The sequence below is a fragment of the Fusarium sambucinum genome, chromosome IV, assembly GCF_050947815.1.
Source record: "Fusarium sambucinum isolate potato_lamoka chromosome IV, whole genome shotgun sequence".
NCBI classification, from domain to species: domain Eukaryota; kingdom Fungi; phylum Ascomycota; class Sordariomycetes; order Hypocreales; family Nectriaceae; genus Fusarium; species Fusarium sambucinum.
The window spans coordinates 1,479,799-1,498,739 of record NC_139291.1 but is presented as its reverse complement, the minus strand read 5'-3'; the positions used below and the strand labels follow the sequence as shown (position 1 = coordinate 1,498,739).

The 18,941-nt window shown below is 47.1% G+C and overlaps 7 protein-coding genes across 7 annotated transcripts; 4 read left to right on the top strand and 3 right to left on the bottom strand.

Moving 5' to 3' along the window:
• Positions 1-3,363: 3,363 nt before the first annotated feature.
• On the top strand, positions 3,364-5,112 carry FSST1_000538 (amino acid permease/ SLC12A domain-containing protein; the record flags this gene model as incomplete). Its single annotated transcript, XM_083231649.1, has 2 exons — positions 3,364-3,866; positions 3,921-5,112. The coding sequence occupies 2 exons, from the start codon at positions 3,364-3,366 to the stop codon at positions 5,110-5,112; spliced, it is 1,695 nt and encodes a 564-aa protein (XP_083090720.1).
• A 380-nt stretch (positions 5,113-5,492) lies between these two features.
• FSST1_000537 (amidase signature domain-containing protein) lies at positions 5,493-7,363 on the bottom strand (the record flags this gene model as incomplete). The annotated part of the gene is made up of 4 exons (XM_083231639.1): positions 5,493-6,404; positions 6,449-6,643; positions 6,690-6,954; positions 7,149-7,363. The coding sequence occupies 4 exons, from the start codon at positions 7,361-7,363 to the stop codon at positions 5,493-5,495; spliced, it is 1,587 nt and encodes a 528-aa protein (XP_083090719.1).
• A 145-nt stretch (positions 7,364-7,508) lies between these two features.
• On the bottom strand, positions 7,509-7,822 carry FSST1_000536 (uncharacterized protein; the record flags this gene model as incomplete). Its single annotated transcript, XM_083231628.1, has 2 exons — positions 7,509-7,721; positions 7,772-7,822. 2 exons carry the CDS (start codon positions 7,820-7,822, stop codon positions 7,509-7,511), a joined length of 264 nt encoding a protein of 87 aa, XP_083090718.1.
• A 1,137-nt stretch (positions 7,823-8,959) lies between these two features.
• Positions 8,960-10,189, top strand: FSST1_000535 (uncharacterized protein; the record flags this gene model as incomplete). The annotated part of the gene is made up of 1 exon (XM_083231617.1): positions 8,960-10,189. One exon carries the CDS (start codon positions 8,960-8,962, stop codon positions 10,187-10,189), a length of 1,230 nt encoding a protein of 409 aa, XP_083090717.1.
• A 1,411-nt stretch (positions 10,190-11,600) lies between these two features.
• FSST1_000534 (uncharacterized protein) lies at positions 11,601-13,238 on the top strand (the record flags this gene model as incomplete). Its single annotated transcript, XM_083231606.1, has 1 exon — positions 11,601-13,238. One exon carries the CDS (start codon positions 11,601-11,603, stop codon positions 13,236-13,238), a length of 1,638 nt encoding a protein of 545 aa, XP_083090716.1.
• A 388-nt stretch (positions 13,239-13,626) lies between these two features.
• Positions 13,627-15,450, bottom strand: FSST1_000533 (major facilitator superfamily domain-containing protein; the record flags this gene model as incomplete). Its single annotated transcript, XM_083231595.1, has 1 exon — positions 13,627-15,450. The coding sequence occupies one exon, from the start codon at positions 15,448-15,450 to the stop codon at positions 13,627-13,629; it is 1,824 nt and encodes a 607-aa protein (XP_083090715.1).
• A 2,233-nt stretch (positions 15,451-17,683) lies between these two features.
• On the top strand, positions 17,684-18,067 carry FSST1_000532 (putative quinol monooxygenase; the record flags this gene model as incomplete). Its single annotated transcript, XM_083231584.1, has 2 exons — positions 17,684-17,872; positions 17,933-18,067. 2 exons carry the CDS (start codon positions 17,684-17,686, stop codon positions 18,065-18,067), a joined length of 324 nt encoding a protein of 107 aa, XP_083090714.1.
• Between the last annotated feature and the right edge of the window lie 874 nt (positions 18,068-18,941).

Genomic DNA, 18,941 nt, shown 5'->3' with positions numbered 1-18,941 from the left:
AATCCTCTGTCCTTTCGAAGCACTTAGATCCACAAAATGAAGTAGCCATGTCGGCTGTCCTGACAATCTGGGGTAAACTCGCTTCCGTCTAGAGAGTAATGACCGCGCTATGCTCTGAAAAAGATAGTGTACACGATGTGGAGATGACTTCTTCACGTCCCCAGACACAGACACCACTCTGCCACAAGTCCACATTACAGAGTCCCCATATTGTGCCACTTGCACAGCCGTGTTTGCCTTGGCAGATACCAAGTTCACACGAGGTATCCCTGCTTGAGACCCTCTTGAGCGCGAATCCCCCGCAATCTGGGGAAAACACACCATCGTGAATTGTGGAGGGCTAGTGTAAGCGCCTCAACCCGGGTGAGATATGGGGTACACTAACGTGCTTGTTTCGTGGGGAGATGCATTTCTCAGGGGCGTGTTTTGTTTTCAAGTCAACCGATTGAAGCATAAGCTGAATCCTCTTCGTAATCACCGACCTTGAGCTTGGAACTTGGTCTTTGCGCTCCACTACGACGCTCTGTGTGGGAGAAGGCAAGTTTAGCCTATAGGCCTATAGCGATAGCATTAGCCAGAGAGACGGATAGACTCTTCTTGACCTATCTTGGTAGCATCGCCGTGAGGTGGTTGACGTGTTGAATGCGGAGTTGATGGAGGTTTCTCGGGATGGCGTTCACCAAGTGCCTCGCTTGTCATCCAAGCACCTTATTATTGCGGCTGTGGCTGTTGGTATCGAGTATCTACTCCTCACCTCACGATAACACTAGCTTCCATTATCATGTGGAGAGATAGATGTTGAAGGGATACCCATGGATACGGAGTCTATGCCGTTAGCCCGCCGTCGCCCCGGGGAAGAGGCAAAACTCGCCAGTTCTTACCCGTCCATAGTGACATGATATCCACGACGTTGATTTCGAAAAGTAATCTTTACGGCTTAAAGGGGCGAAGAAGCTTGGGCTGTTGAATAGGTTGCAGCACAGATCAAAAGAGCAACAAAGACCTATAACATGCAACCGCAATGATACAGCACATCCAATTTACAAGAATGAGTGAGGAGAAATGGTGATATTGTAGCGACTTAAGCCAAATGAGGGTGTCTAGTACAGAAGCGTGCCGACAAGGGGGATTTTGAAGTCGGGGAGGGTATGGCATTATTTACGCCTGGTTTCAATTATTTCGTTACCGTTGAGGCTGAATTTAAATATTTCATGCAGTTAATTGGTTCATAAACGATTCTGTCAACGTCCGCCATAACGCCCGCATATGCTGTCGCGGGAGATCATCAACATCACAACTGTTTACAGCTCTCGAATGCAGGAAGAGATCCTATGGAAGTTGAGTGCCGTGTTGGAGTAGAGGTGTATGTGAACCACCACGCTGGAGATATCACACCTCCCTGTTTAGGCCAAGAGGATGTAGTCTAAGAGCGGCGTAGTACTGGGATCGGATGAGGATCGGATGAGGATCCCGATCATGTGATCCGAGAGGAATGTGGTATGATTGGGATCTTGCATATGATGAGGTCTCACTGAACAAACAATGAAGCTCTTATCTTTGTTTCAATTTGTTCATGGTTCTAGATTTTGATGGCTATCGAAGCTTGACTTATCTTCGTATTTTGGTAATTGATGAAGGGATAGCCGAGATAAGTTTGGAGCTAAGATTGAGGCTCAAGATAGCCAAATGATTCCCTATTGGATTGTCTGTGATAGAAGTTATATTCGAGGGATTTACATGGGATGCTCAATATCAGAGATACCTACGTAGTACCAGATGGAACAGCTCAACTGTCGTATCGTTCACCCCTTGCAGTGATGACAATTAAGCACAATCTCCAATAGATTCGACGATGATGCGTGCCTCGTTAATAGTTGCCTTTTTCTTGACGTGTTCTGAAGGGTACGTACATAATCCCAGGGCGACGGATGGCCTAGACTCTAGGACTATACCACTTATAGCCAAATTGATTGCTGAGCAAAGCAGTATGCAATAACGAATTCGCCGCGTTGCGATCGATTGACTTTCGTCAGTTCACTAGTCGTATTTTATGATCATGATCGAGTAATTGCCACTGCTGAGAACAAACAAAGTTTCCTTTCTTGGCAGCTGGAAGAGAGCCGAGAAACACGGCGGATTGTTTGCGTTTGTTTGTGTATTTTAATGATCGTCGGGTTGTCCATCCGAGAGCTTCTAGATGTTTGTAATGGATGGATTCGATTGGAGTCTCTTGGAGAAGAAGAGGGTGTCGAGCTGCGGAGAATCCGTGAGGAGAGAGGGTGACTGGGTTAGAATGAGGAGAGCTGAGGGCGAGGGCAAGGCTATCGCGGTACATGCATTCTGTAAGTTTAGTGACTTGCAGGGATCGGCACGGATTAGACGGGGTGTTGGTTGGTGGTGATGGCCAGATAAGAGAGACATGTTCATTGCCTACTAAGCTACTTTGTGATACATGCTCCGAAGGTGAGCGATTTTGGACCCTGGTCAGCTTGGACGTCATGGTCACTGATTAACCAGATAACAAGACCCATTCAACTTGTGTCGTTAGATAGATGCCAACGTTGGTAAGTAGAGATGCAATCGCCCCCGTTATCATGGCTTTATTTCTTTATAGTTGATCACTTTGTTTGTTCCCTCTCTCACATGCCCAACGCCTCAAAATTACACTTCAGTTAGTCCAACTCCTCAAAGCTGGTCCAGACCTGAACTGGACAGAACTAGACTGTTTATGGGTATAGTTGTCGATATCGTGGCATTGACTTTAATGGTCAGCGACGTAGCCTGTACTACCCCAGGACTTCAATAATCAAGTCTGTGACCTTGGAGAGGGAACCAATTGCACTCGAGTTACACCCACATTCTCATCATCAATCGAGTGCCGGATCCATCCTATGGAGGTCCTGTCTACCTGGAGAGCAGGGGAGTTAGTGAATGCAGTTTAGTGAATAATTAGTGAATGCAGCCTAACTCGGGCCCACCGAACTACCAAGAGCTTCCCCGTGGGGAAAGACCCTCACCTCGTCACTTTCTCCACTCAGCATCCGATCAAGGACTTGCTTGACACTATCACCAACACAGTCTAAGCTTGTCTCAACTGCAAGGGCCTGGACCATCAACTCGCTACAGTAGCCTCGACGCTAGACAAGCTACTCGAGATAAGCTCTCTCTCTCTCTACCCGACAACACCATGTTTGTATATGTACACTTGAGGTTGCTATCTACGCCTCCTGCTTCAAGCCAAACTATTTAACACCTCGTATTTCCTCTCCATTCCTTGTCTTGTTTCTCTTCCCTCAGGCTCTAGTCTCCATCAACATCTTTCCTCTCTCCTCTCTTTCCCATTTCTTCTCCATCACATTCACAATGTCAGACGACGAAAAGAGAAGACACTCAGCCTCCAAAGGCAGCGCTGTCGCAGGCGACACTGCCAGCATTCAGTATGGCATCGACGATAGCATGGGTCATCTCCACAGACGACTCAACAATCGTCAAGTCCAGCTCATCGCCGCCGGTGGCTCTATCGGAACCGCCCTCTTCATCTCCATCGGTGGAGGTCTCGCCAAGGGTGGCCCAGGTAGTCTCCTGATCGCCTATACCCTCTACTCCATTGTTCTCGCCCTCGTCAACAACTCCATCGCCGAGATGAATACATACATGCCTATCGCTGGTGGATTTGTTCGCCTGGCTGGTTACTGGGTTGACGATGCCCTTGGTTTCCTCGCTGGCTGGAACTTCTTCCTCTACGAGGCTCTTATTATTCCATTTGAGATTACTGCACTGACTTCAGTTATTTCCTTCTGGAACGCTGATGCTCTGAACCCTGGCCCAACTGCTGGTATCTGCGCTGCAGTTATTATCTGCTACGGGTAAGTCAACATCATCCAACGCCCCTTACCAACTAATGCTGACCATACTTGCAGTCTGCTCAATGTCCTCGCCGTCCGCTTCTATGGTGAATCCGAGTTTTGGCTCTCGGGTGGAAAGCTTGTGCTTATCTTCATCCTCTTTGCCTTTACTTTTGTCACCATGTGCGGTGGTAACCCCCAACACGACGCCTACGGCTTCCGACACTTTTCCAACCCCGGCTCCTTCGCTACATACCTCAGCCAAGGCGACAAGGGCCGTTTCGAGGGATTCCTCGCCGCTCTCTTCAGCGCTTCATTCACTGTTGTAGGCCCCGAGTACATCTCAATGGTCTCAGCCGAGGCCCAGCGCCCTACATTTACCATCAAGAGTGCCTTTAAGACTGTCTACTATCGATTCTGCATCTTTTTCATTGTTGGTGCCTTGGCAGTTGGCATCTGCTGTGCCTACAATGATCCTGCTCTCTATGACATTTACTTTGGTGCTGGTGGAACTGGCAACGCCACTTCTTCTCCCTATGTCATTGCCATGACCAACCTTGGCATTGGAGGTCTCCCTCATGTCGTCAACTTCCTGATCCTCACCTCCATCTTCTCCGCCGGTAACACATATACCTACTGCGCTACCCGTGCCCTCTACTCCCTTTCTCTCGAAGGCCGTGCCCCTCGATTCCTGCGATACTGCAACAAGTCCGGTATCCCTGTCTATTGTTTCTGTGTTACCATGCTATTCCCCTTCCTCTCCTTCCTTCAGGTTGCCAACGGCTCTGCCAAGGTCCTTGGATGGCTGATCAGCATTGTCACTGGTGGCGGTCTCATCACCTTTATGGTCATGAACATCACCTTTATCAACTACCACCGCGCTTGTGTTGCCCAAGGCGTCGACCGAAAGACCGAGCGTCCATATTACGGCTACTTCCAGCCCTACGGTGCCTACATCGCCCTGGTCATCCAGTTCGTCATCGTCCTCACCTACGGATACTACGCTTTCCGACCCAAGTTCGACGTTGAGGTCTTCTTCCAGAACTACTCCATGCAAATTCTGGCTGTCCTTCTCTTCGCTTTCTGGAAGGTCTTCAAGAAGACCAAGTACATCCGACCTCATGAGGTTGACCTAGTCTGGGAGCGACCCCTGATTGAGGCATATGAGGCTACCTTTACCGAGCCTCCTGTTGGATTCTGGACTGAAATGGCTCAACTGTGCATGCCTTGCTTCTTTAAGAAGACCAAGAGATCTTCACAAGTTTAAGCAAATTTGCGGGTTTATGGGATATTTGTTCAATAGGATTATGACTGAATGACTATCATGCGAGTATTATAATTTAATTTTATGAACTACATTAACTTGTGTCTTTATTTCGTGTGAAGAAACAAAATATCCTAGGTAACGAATGCACATATGTCTGGACTGCTAGTGGGAAGTAGAAAAAATAGCTTCATAAGTCTTAGGGCATAAAAATATGAAGTCTAAGAACCGTAGTCTAAGGATCATAAAGTGACATACTAATTTCGTCTCTTATGCTTCCAGTGGCCAAGGTTTCTGATACCTTGAGGGGCTAAAATGCCTTGGGAGTTGTTCAAATATTGGCTTTCCCCTATTGCTACTACCAGCGAATTTGGGTAGAGCTTTTACTGCTGTCGACTGCGCAAGAGATCATCCAAGATCTTACCAACAGCCAACACCTTCTCCTCCTCCACGTTTCTCCCAACAATCTGGATATCCACTGGTAGTCGGTTCTGTGCCATATCATTCTTGTTCTCCTCCCAAAGCTTCTTGTTCCATTCATCCATCTCATTCCTCGGTTCACAATCCATCGCCGCTTCAAGATCTCCAGGCTCAACCCTCCCAGCTGGTATGACCAAAGCTGTATAGTCTAGCAGATTCCATACTTTAGTGTAGCCTACCCATTTGATGCTGTTGTGAGGCACGGCTGCGTGCGGTAGAGCTGGCGTTATGAGAGCATCGACAATTCTACCGGTCTTTGACGATATGGCCTTGTTCCATTTTTCAAGGTAGGCCTGTTGAAGTTGTCGCTTGCGCTTGTTGAGTTGCCAATACTCATACACGGAGATAGGCCTTCCGCGGTCGATAAGTCTCTGGACAGCGGGAATGAAGGGTTCACCTCCTGCTTCTACATCGCGACGGATGTCTTCGCAGCCGTCGACAGTGAAGTAAGCGTCCATGACTTCTATGCACTCAGCGTGGAAATCGGGCTTCCACTCGATTACCTCGTGGCCGTCTGCTTCAAGTGCTGCGACCGCTTCTTCAATCATTTTCGCGACCGTGGGATGAGGCTTTACGACTCCATCATCGCGAACGACGCCGATTGTCAGCTTGCGCTTCAGGATATCATCATAGACGTTATCGCGCCATGGGATAGGGATACAGCGACAGTCTTGAGTCCAAGGTTCCTGTAGTATGATTGCCTTTGTTATATCATGCATGGATGACATGGAGCGCGTAAGTGGCCCGACTGATGAAGGAACATGCTCCTGCCCGTCGGTAGAAACTGGTGCACCGGCATAAGGTAACCGGGAGCTCTGTATACTGTCAGCTTGAACAGGCAAGATAATGGGAGACCTACGCTTGGCTTGAAACCGTAGAGGCCCATGATATGGGAGGGCATGCGGATGCTCCCACCCAAATCTGTACCAAACCCTGCAATACTTCCTCGAGAAAACACAAGCGCCGATTCACCACCAGATGAGCCTCCGGGAGTGTAGCCAGGGATGATTGGGTTTTCCGTCAAGCCCCAAAGCGGGTTATCAGTCTCAGCCCACTGGATACGTTAGCTTGCATCAGCACCGTAGAACAAGTCTGCTTACCATGATGCTTTGAGGGAGGTTTGTTTTGGCAATCATGACGGCGCCCAGATTCTTGAGTATGTTGACCAGCACCGCATCTTCGGACGCTGGTTTGAAGGATCTAGCCGTGTAGCTTAGAGTAGTATCGTATCCTTTCACGTTGAATTGATCTTTTAAGCTAATGGGTATTCCGTGAAGAGGCCCTTTGGTCTTTCCTTCTTTGGCAAAGTAGGCGTCAAGTTCCCGAGCTTGGTCTAAAGCGTCTTTAAAGAGAATCTCTGTGAGACTGGTGATGGGTGATCAGGATCGCAATTAGGGCTCAATACTTCGAGGGAGTCTTACCAGTTCGTCTATAGTCTCGTCAGCCAGGGGATAATCGTTGTTTGGGTGCCGGGGAGTCTTACTCGTTTGTGTGCTTGGATGGCGCTTGGAACATGACCACGTTAACACTGATGATAGAGATATAGTGAATAAACTCACCGTGAGATGTAAGCTTTGGTAACACTCTCGCTTGAGTATTTACCCTTCTCTATTTCTCTTGCGAGATGAGAGATTTCATCAATATCTGTGATGGAGTTGTAGTGCTCCGTCTTGTTATCGACATCTGACAGTTCGGCAGAGCTGAAAGCTGAGATGTCGTCTGACTGTTGCTGTCGCTTTTTAGCAACAACATCTTCCCAATTCATAGATGTCATGGTTAATTTGAGTAAGAATTGATCGGGTCTTGAGCGTGGTGCAAGTTGAGGTTATGTAGTCTATAAACTTGTAGAACTCCGCAATCATTGCACTGTACTGGTTCGGATACCAAACCCGACTACAGACCCGACCACAGACCCGAAGTCAGACCCGATGCAACGATGAATTGATCCCCGCCTCCACGGATATTGAAGTCATTGTTGCTGTCGGTTCACCACCGATTTCGTCGTAGTTGTTTGTCCAGTTGTTTGTCCAGTTGTTTGTCCAGTTGTTTGTCCAGTTGTTTGTCCAGTTGTTTGTCCAGTTGTTTGTCCAGTTGTTTGTCCAGTTGTTTGTCCACTTGTTTGGAAGTTCAAACTTGTTCAGCTGATTAGTTATATACCTTGCCTAGTATCGATAAGACTTACATCGGTGTTTGTGACACGAGCATCATCAACCTCTTTCCAGATTTCGCTCATTTTGTGCACTGATCGAGCGAGGTAATTTATTTAAAGAGTGAGTTATTGTGGTGGAATTGAGATGAGATATTGAGCGGAGTTGGAGGGTAGAGACCAGAGGGCTCTCAATAAGTCCTCATGGGAGTCTCTCATAGTTATGCCGCGCTCATAAGAAAGAGCCATTGACGTCAGATCCAATCGAGATTGGCGGTACCTACATAAAAGCTGAATGAGGTTTTATTAGTCTAGTACAGTCCGCTGTTTATTTGCAAACCGTAGAAGCGTAACATCAAAAAGTCAAATAACAAAGGGAGCCAGTACCGTCCAGGAAGTGTCTCAGCTGAAAATCTGATATTACTGCTACGATTTCTTGAAGTCCATTTAATAAGACATACTTTAGCCATTGATGTAATATGAGTCATGGGCTTGGATTGCGTAGATAAGCTGGACGTTGTGTAGCCTGTGCTCTCCCTGCTTCTGTTCCAAGGCAGCTGTATGCCTGAATGATAATCTAAGTTTTGAGGCCTCATTGACTTGGCAGGTTGAGTATTAACAAGTAAGTGGTTAGGAAATGATAGGAAGAACTTCCAATGTAACGGCCTTGGAACCTTGGGTGACTTTTAGTTCTGCTTCATCGTAATCCGTTTATGATAGAGCTTGATGTTGGTGAATATGGCAACAGTTCCCTACTAAGAGCGGGCAGACGGATGGTTCCGTCCACTAACTTAGCACAGTTGATGCCGATTTCCGATAGTCTCCCTACTACCATGTTTATGTTATTTCACTGTGCATAATGACGTCTTTGACTATTTGCTATAGCCAAAAGATGACAATGCCGGAAACGGGTATTTATAAACGGGATGATGTTAGAGCCAGTATCAATTATATTTCGGGTTATGTGTGTAATTGCTAATATGTAGCTCACAGGAAGGGTAGATAGCGGATAAATGGGAGCTGTAATGAGCCATCGTAATATAAAAAAAACATTCTGGTTTCTATGCGACTACTCTCACGATCGGATCTGGAATAGGCCGTCTTACAAGGCGACGTCTCGATCTCTCTCCATCCGTGATATCCGAATTCTGGCTTTGACTTATAACGAGAAGTCCCCTCTGAGACAAGATTATCAATCACTTATAGACTTTGTCATCCTTACTCATGTCATCACTCAAGATATTGATCTGCGGAGGTGGTTGCGCCGGACCAGCACTGGCCTTTTGGCTCGTCCGTCTTGGCCATCGAGTAACCATCGTTGAAAGATTTCCAGCTCTACGTGCAACAGGTGCTCAAATCGACTTTCGCGAACAGGGAATTCAAACAGTAAAACGCATGGGTCTTGACGATGTGATTCGTTCAAAATTGGTTGACGAAGCTGGCGTGGGAATTGTTGACTCAAGCGGTCGAGTCATAGCTACAATTCTCGCCAACAAATCAGGCAAAGGTGCACAGTCTGTCACGTCCGAATATGAAATTATGAGAGGCGATCTTGTGAGGATTCTCTATGATGCAACCAAGGACGACGTGGAGTACGTCTTTGGAAAGACTGTCGAGAGTTTCGAACAGGATGAGAAGCAGGTCCTTGCTCACTTTTCGGATGGTACATCGGATACGTTCGATATTCTAGTCGGAGCAGATGGTCAAGGCTCACGAATTAGAAGAGCAATCAACCCACCAAATACCCCAGATCCGTATCGACAACTCGGCCTTCACATGGCGTATTATTTTATCCCAAGAGCGGATGGTGACACCAACATCCGCAGAACATATTCAGCTTCAGAGGGAAGAATGATCTTTCGTCGAACCCATAACTCAACTGAAACTCAAGTCTATCTCATCCTGAAAGACGACTCAACTGAGACATCCAGCATTCACAAAGGCACAGTCGAGCAGCAAAAAGAATTCTGGTCATCAAGATTCCGTACCGCCGGGTGGCAAATTGACCGTTTCCTCGAGGGCATGGATACGACTGAAAATTTTTACTCACAAGAAGTAGTCCAGGTCCAGACTGATACCTGGTCCAAAGGCCGTGTGGTACTCCTCGGAGACGCAGCTCACTGTCCTTCTCCATTTAGCGGCATGGGAACTACGGCGAGTTTCGTCGGTGCATATGTCTTGGCAGGAGAGATAAGTCGGAATCCGGATAATCTGTCGTTGGCGTTTGAAAACTACGACAAGACACTGCGGCCGTTCATCGACGAGGTGCAGAATGTCAAGCTCAATGTCATAAAGCTGTTTATACCTGATACGCAGTGGGGCGTCACCATTCTTCAGTGGGTTGCTTGGATTGCATGTCTTTTGCGGATTCCATATCTAGTTTCGAGGTTTTCAAGCGAGGAAAAGGGAGGCTGGCCGTTGCCTGACTATCCTGAGCATAATGGCAGCAAGTAAGCTGTGTGGGATTTGTGTGAAGATCAAAGAATCTCCACTCCGTCTTGTTAATGACGACCTTTCTTATTTATATGATGTGCAATTGATATTTCAACGAGACTCTGAGAGATGTACGTGGAACTTCAAGACACTTCCAAAGGATGCACTACAATTATTATCGATAGGCTTGTATTGATTCCTTTTCTGCTAGCTCAGAAGAGTTGGCCGCCAAGTTTCAGCATATAAAATAAATACCGTATCAACTCATGAAATTGGGTAGCGCGTTTTTGACATATGCAGGTTCTCATAGGCCTCAATAGATGGAGGCAGCCTCTGTCACCAATAGTGAAAAAAAATTTACCGAAAAACGCCACTTTACGCTACCCAATTTCATGAGTTGATACGGTAGCCTAAGTCTGACCTGAGTAGCATAAACCGACCTACGAATTTCGTCCCTTATGCTTTTAACGGCCAATTTTTCTGATACTCCGATGCAATAGTAGCACGTTGACGGAGAGGAGGGGCATGGTAGGTAACTCGTGATTCTCGCTTCAACCGGCGATTGTCTAGACGATGGAATGAATCAATGATGGCCTCTCTTATATCACCGAGATTGTAGATACAAGTAATTGACACGGTCATACCCGGTGACCTACCTTGACTGTGGCGTTACTGATGTTCCGTTTCGTAGAATTGTACGGTATCAGAGGCGTAGATAGCCTGTCCAGTGGAACGCCGCTATCTTCACCCAGCTGGAAAAGCAAGATCATCACTGGAGAAGTATTGGTTGATTGATATGATTGAGGGATTCTGAGGATATCCAGCACCTTCCACTCCTGTAATAGATCATGTCCGTGTACATATACTGTTAAAAGACGTATAGTGGTCAATAACAGCACTCAGCGACCGTGGTGTAGTGGTTAGCATTAACGCCTTCCAAGCGTTAGAGAGGGGTTCGATTCCCCTCGGTCGCATATCCTTTTGCCTTTCTTTTGCCTTTTTTGATGTTGCTGGATAGAATGCGGTGTTTTTGAAGTGGTATCGTGAGGTTCTGTTGTGGTGTTGAGTCCGATTTGGGTAATTTCCACTTTTGGCGCGGGAACGCACGTGAATTGTCGGGTGCGCACGTGGTTCACGATCAATCACGTGCATGCGTTCCTTCCTCGCGAATATCATATTCACGCGTTTAGTGGAGATGATGACCGACTCATCTCTTCCTTCTCGTCGAACCTTGCGTAGTGACTGAATCTTATTTATCCTACCTATGATGGAGTGTTTGAACTTTGATGATGCATGGTGTTTACCGAAACTTCCGATATAACCGACATACCCGCTCGGGCCGTATCTCCCGACCTCAAGCTACACTTCACATGGATTTCTCAGCCTCAAGTCCACCGGCAGTCACTCATCTCCCTTGTTACATGCAAAATTAATGTCTTCCTCTCAAGGCCGCAAACGCTCCAGACTGGCCTGCGAAACATGCAGGGAGTTAAAACGGAAATGTGACGGCAATCAACCCTGTGGAGCCTGTGTCCGCTTCGAGTATGACTGCACCTATAACTACAAGCAAAACAATGCCAACAAAAGAAAAAAAATACTCGAACAAGACAAAGAAGCTCCTCTTCCCTCACCTCCAGTTCAGGCGGACAAAGATCCTCGGCCACATATCACATCGCCGCATCAACTTCAATCTCTAGAAGCAAACTCTGGGGCTGCCTTTTTTAGAAGGTTAGCTTTGCGACTAGATCCAAAGAATGCTCCTCGGATGCACACCTTTTCTTGGAATGCTTTTCTTGGAGCAAGAAGAACATCACAGGCTCCTGTCTCGAGACCAGTCATAGAAATGCTATCTCAGGAAGGGATGGAAAGTCTCAGTGATATCTACTTTGAAAAGTTGGATCACATTTATGGCTTCATCGACCGGGATTGGATATCACGCATCATACAAAACAGATGGTCTGGTATTATGTACGATCAATCTGAAGATGCAGTCCTTTGTGGTATAGCAGCCATAGCATGTTTGTTCTCACAAGTTGAGCCATTACCCCTGGAGCTTGACTTGATAGAATCAGCCCGATTCATCCTTGAACAAAACATGTCCGACACTCCATCTGTGACAGGTGTTACAGGTTGGTTACTTAGAGTGATATATCTAAGAACTGCCGAGACACCACACATGGCTTGGATGGCCAGTTCGATCCTCATGCATATGCTGGAAGCGGCAGGTTTGCATTGCGAGCCTAGTGAAGAATCCGTTTTTCAAGTCGCTGAGGAAAAAGTCGATTCAGAACTTCGAAGGAGACTTTTTGCTGTTTCTGTGCATTTGAATATTTGGATTTCCTTTGACATGGGTCGATCTAGAACGATGCTTTGCAACTCGACTTTAGAAATGCCATCGACTAGAGAAGGGGACTATACCCCGGAACTCATGGAGCTATTGCCATACTCTACGGAACTTGATCCGCACAAAACCCACGATGCCGCTGAACTCGAAGCCTCCTTATCAGCAGTCCTCAACCGTGTTCACTCAGTTCCTCCTTCCATCATGGCTCAGTGCAACTTGACACTTTGCCTTTGCCGCCGGTTACAGTCTATGAACACGTCTTTCACTGGCAAAACACTCGAACAGATACTCTCCATCACTCAAAAGGGTATCGAAGCTGCCCAAGCTATCATTGACGCTCGCGCTCCATGGCATCAAATGGCTAACGTGCCATTCCAAATCATCTGTTTACTTCTAGCGATTGATACAAGAGAATCATTGGCACAGCTCAACGACGCAATGCAGTGTCTCAACAACATAGCAACTGTGTACAACACCAACGCTACAAAAGAGGCGCTGAACACGGCATCTTTGCTTATTTTGATGCAGCAGCGGCGTAAAGAGAAGTGTGCATCAGATTTGAGTAATATCGTCAAGAGTTTCCCAATTATTCCTCTTTCCGAGACTCAAATTGAAGCTCCTCTGCAGCAGGTGGATGATATGAGGTGGTTCAACAATTTGGCAGGGGAATTATCGGGCTTTGACTATTCAGACCTGGATAAGTTTCTTTCCCAAAGCATGTTTTAATTAAAGTGCAATTTATGTACTTGAGTTTATTGGTTTGTGAGCTGCCGATTCATGAAACCTCTATATCATCGGGTCCTCAAGATATCAGAAAAATTGACCGCTGGAAGCATAAGAGACGAAATTGGTAGGTCACTTTATGCTCCTTATACTATAGTTCTTAGACTACTTATTTTTATACCCTAAGTCTTAGGAGGCCATCCAATGATTTGTGCACACACTCTACCGATCATGTTCATTTTGGCAGAAACTACTTCATTCAGTAAGTGTATAACATTGATTATAACGATCTGCTTATTCTTCAAAATATTATTGTGTTGTATTTCTATAAATGTCTATAATTCGTGTATCTTTATGCATCTATTTCTAGTATGTTCATACTCATACTCATTCACATCTCAATAGCCAACTTGCTGCGAGCTCTCAACTTGTGTCCATACTTGAACATGACGAAAGGAATCAAGCTGAGAATAGTACCAAAAATGGCAAGAATGAGACCAGCATATTGGCTTCCTACATTGTGGAAGAAGGCATTGGCGAACAGAGGTGTGACGGCACCCAGGGTGTTTCGCATAAGACCCTGACCAGCGATGGCGGACGAGGAGCTCTCACCATAGCAATCGGCAGTGTAACTGTATGTACTCTCGAACACAAAGTAGATACCGAAAGCGATGGGAGCAAGACCGATAGCAGGTCCAACCCAAGAGACGTGAGAGTATTGGGTGAAGCTGTAGATGAAGAGGCCAATAGGGAGGAACATGGCTCCGTACATGGCTCCGTAGAGACGGGCCTCGGGAGTGACCTTGATATCGGGATCGGCGACGAGACGGTCAAACTTGCGCATCTGGAAGTGGTGAGCCAACCAGCCAAGGGTGGTGCCAATGCAGAGCGAGATGTAGGGGAGACCAGCGACACCCTCACCCCAACCGTGGTTCTCCTGGAAAGTGATGGGGATGACGGAGAGGAAGAGGAAGACGACAGCCCAGCAGAAAGCGATCCAAAGACCAAAGGCAAAGACGACGGGTTCAGTTACGAGCATGTGAATAGCCTTGACGGAACTAGCTTTGAGCATAGCTTGCAGACTGGGAGTAAGAATGTCACCAGCAGAGACGTATCGTTCGTCGCCGGTCGCTTGTCGGAGAGCCTTGGCGCGCTTGTGAAGAGCGACACCACCACGGGTCTCGGGGAAGTAGAAGAAGATGACAAGCAGAAGAGGAACGTTGGCGATACCCTGGATACCCTCAATCCATCGCCATCCGAGAGACTGGTTGATGAAACCAGCGTAGATGGGAGCGCCGACAGTTCCGAAGATGGCGACCCAACTGAACATAGCCATGGGACGACTTCGGTGGTGAGGCTCGTACATGTCGTCAAAGGTTCCTCCGACGAGAATAGTACCGACACAACCGAAAAGACCGAGCAGGAGTCGAAGTCCGATAATGGTGTTGATGTCCTGGGCGAGGGCGAGTCCGATGAAGAGGAGTGAGAAGCACAGGAATGAACTGGCATAGACGACCTTTCGGCCGACCAACTCACAGAAAGGAGCAAGGATCATAGGCGCGATGGCACAGCTGATGTTGAAGGTGAAGAGACCCAATTGGCCCTTGATGTTAGGGGCGTTGAGATCTTCACACATGCTGGCGATACCGGAACTGTAGGCTGTAGTGGCAAGACCGATGAACAGTGTCATCAGGTTCAGGATGGTAGAGATGGATCGCTTGTACCATGGGTTCCAGTTGAAGGGGTTCTCCTTATCACCCGAAGCGAAGCCCAGCACGATGTATTCCTTTCCATTCTCATTGACAACCTCTGTCAGAGTAAGAGGCATGTCGATATCGACCGTCTTGATGGCACCAAACTCGGGGTCGATGGACTCATTGGCAGGGTCGACATATTTACCACCAACGATACGTCCGGCCAGGGGCTCGCCCTTTTCGTTCTTCAAGACTTCGACATCTGTAGACTCGGGGTCCGAAGAGGACTTGCCTTCGCTAACCGGACTTGAAGGAGCGACAGAGTTCTTGCGTGAGGGCACAGCGACCGAGTTCTTTCTTGAAGTAGGTGGCACAGCAGAGTTTCTCCTTGTTCCCACAAACGAGTTCGCTCTCGAGTTGGCGTAGAAGCTGGTTGGTCTGGAGGCCGAGGGGGATCCGAGGGGGAGAGGGGAGCCCGGCCTCGAGTTGGGGGCAGAGAATGAGGGGATATAATTAGACATTGTGGTACTCAGTCCGGGGAAGATGTGATAAGGATGGGGAAGAGGAGGGAGAGCGTGGCTGTTAGAGCAGACGTTGACTCATAAAAGGAGCGAGATGGAGAGAGAGATAAGAGCTATAAGAGGAACTCCAGAGTTTACAACGGTGTGCTAGGTTTCCCTGCTGGCCCAGTATGATGACATCGATCGCCTACCTTTTTTTCTTGTACTCGCCTTATCATGGCACGTTCTTGTTTACTTGGGACCATGGTTTGGCTGTTATACGGTGTGGAGTTTTGTCAAGTTGCGGTCCACTATACGACCATGAAGCCGCCGAGACTGGTCCATCTTTATGAGTCGCGATTCCGAGAGAAGGGATGAACAGTTGCAATTTGGTGTAATTTAGTTGCATTAGTTTCAGGGGCAATGTAGACTAGAACATTTGCCTCTTTTTCTAGAAAGATTTGTCAAAGAAGCGTAGAGCGTGAAGGCGAAAAAAAATGCATTTTAGAATGTCGATGTTTTCTTTGACGGTCCCTTTTCGGGGATAAGAAGGATCGAATAAGACGAGCGGAGTCTCCGGGAGCGCCGGTCCGCCGAAGAGTGGGTCTCGGTCCGAGAAGGTATGACGTATTGATCCCGATATCTCGGTGCTTTTTCAAAGATCTGATCCTTTCTAGTCTGCTTTCAGTAGTGAAGCTGAGTTTGAAGAGCTTTGGACACAGATTTTACACTGCTAAAATGCAGCTAATGTGGAACCTGCTCTCGGTATAAAGGATTGATGCCTTGCCTTTGCGTCACCAACGATTTCTTTTCTCTGCTCGGTAGATGTCAAGACTCCGATGCCCTGAACTGACTCGTGTAGTGAAGATGCTTGGGTGCCGAGGGTTGATTGCATCTGTCATGAGGCTCCGGGAGGGTCACAGGATAGGCTGGGCCAGGACCAGGATGGACCCTCTCGACCTACTGTTGGCCTGGGATCGTGTGAATGCATACGATCCTTAGGTCTTGGTGAGGCGATCTTAGGATTTGATCGTTCGATCCAAAGATACTTGGATTGCAATCAGTGCTTTATTGGGAAAGAAAGGCCTTTCTTGATGGGCTAATAGTTGCAGAATGTGGTGTTGCTGCGTTGCTCAGTCAAGAATGCATGCATGGTATGGAGTTAGTAACCTGATAGTAATAGAAACTGGACGATCGTGATACATAATACTAACAGCTTTAACCTGCAAGAACAAGTCTTCACTTATCTTTCAAGACAATTCCGAAGCGAAGGCAAGCGGAATTACTGACCTCGCGATCCCCTGTCCCTGGTCCACCCCTGATCCAGACCCACTGATAAGGAAAAGAAACTGCCGTGAGGCTCCCAGTGGAGTCTTTCTTCGGTGAGGCGCCGTCTGTGGGTCCATTTTTGGTCAAGAGATCTTCCTTGGCGTCGGCTTGAAGCTCCTACCATCGGACAGGGTTAAGTTCCATGCAACTTGCGCTAAAGAACCTTCCAAATGTTCTACAGAATCTTTTTTATCCTCTGTTATTTGTCACTCGGTTTATTGACGTATGATGACGACATGTTGATGTGGCAGAAAAGTCGTGTTTTACTAGTCTAATTTTTCAAAACACTGACAGCAGCACATAAGCATGTCCAAGGGTTACAAACTTGATATAACTGGATCCAGCTACACCGTTACAAAGCGTTTATACTCGGCGTATCCGATGTATCGGTAGATGGAATGTGTATCAGAAAGACATTGAGATCAGCATTTTCATGTGGCAAACGTTGAGATACTCCGCAGTTTTGACAACGGCACAGTGACAGACAACCTGACTGACCACCAATGGCCTGGTTCATCTATCATTCTCAAATAAGCTTAAGCAGCAGTTTATTTCTCCTCTTCCAAACACGCAATTTCCTACATCATAATGGTAGTTTCGAACCAAATTCCATCACTTCTGTACTTCGTCATCCCGTCACAAATCTCGTACCCTAGACTGTGACCACAACTTCACCAACTTCACAAATAGAATATTCTTCACCTATTTCTTGCATACTAAAAGGATTATTAATACATGGAATCAAAATAAATAAATTTCAATAATTGTATGCGGCAAACGCGCACCAGATCGTCATCAGTGGAGATATCACATGATCCCCACTACTAGCCAGAACCATAAAAGCAATACAGCCTCAACCCCTCCTCAACAACCATCAACACCACAATATACCCACACAGATCACTCCGAATTCCCTCAAATCAAAATGGTCTACACTATCGTTGTTCACCTCTACGCCAAGGACGATGAGGATTCCCTCAAGAAGCTCACCGCCAAGCTGATTGAGGCTAGCCGCGTCTACTCTCAGGACAAGGAGACCCTGTCGTGGCACGTTATGCAGTCCACCTCTGACAAGCGCGCCTTTACCATTGTTGAGCGATACGAGCAAGAGAGCGTGCGTTTCTTCTTTTTACTGCTGAGGACCACTGAAACAAAATATTGATTATGTCTGCAGAGCCAAAAGTATCACCTCGAGAACCCTTACTGGAAGACTTTCGACCCTTACGTCATTCCACTTCTGGAGAAGCCCATGGACTTGCGACGATTTGAGGAGCTTGACACTAGCAAGGACGTCGAGGTCCCCCAATAGATTATCAACAAAAACAATTGACCATTAAATCAAAGATTTAACACCAAGTGCCCTGTTATTTGTTTCCAACCGAGAAAAAACCCATGGACCGACTCTTGATAGATATATCCTCTGATTTCCCTCCATTCTTCAGACCATCGCTCTTCCTGGGTGAAACCCTAGTGCCAACCATCAGTCCCTTAAACTAGGCTGCATCAACAGCCGATCCCCAAATTCTGCTCCACTCCGACTGAGGGAAATATGAAACAATCCCTTAAACTCGACCGGATCTACTCTTCAAGAATGCTTACTGTCTGTTCTGACAGTCTGCAAACTCCTATATTCTCTGCCCAACGGCTAGCGTCTTACGAATCGTCGAAGACAAATTCATTGGCTTCACCAGAACGAGCTGTGTCGGTTTGTACAGAGACGGTACGTCGAGAGAGATCAGTAGTGAAGAGAAGCCATTTCCGTCTTGTTTTTGTCGACCGAGGAACTTGCTGTGTAGTTCCGCGTATTTTAAATGATGAGAATGAGGGCTTTGCAGCAATGAATAGGTAGAATGAGGATCCAAACGACCCCCAACGCTATATTTGAGCCAGTGGTTTGTCGTAGAGAGGTCGAGAATAGCTTGGCATAGTCTCGAGAAAAGACAATTACGTAAGAAATTGAAACAAGGGATTTTACCCAAGACTCGGCGTTGCTACTATTGGTGGTATCGTTTTGATGGTGCCCATGTAGCTGATGGTTTCACAAAATACACTTTGGACAAGTTTGGTTTCCCCATCCTTGCTTGTGACTATCTTTGGATTGATGGTGGCTGCTCTTCTGGAGAGTTCCATGGATGTCGTGTCGAGTACCACGGCGTATGCCGCTGTATTGTGGTGTTTGTTGG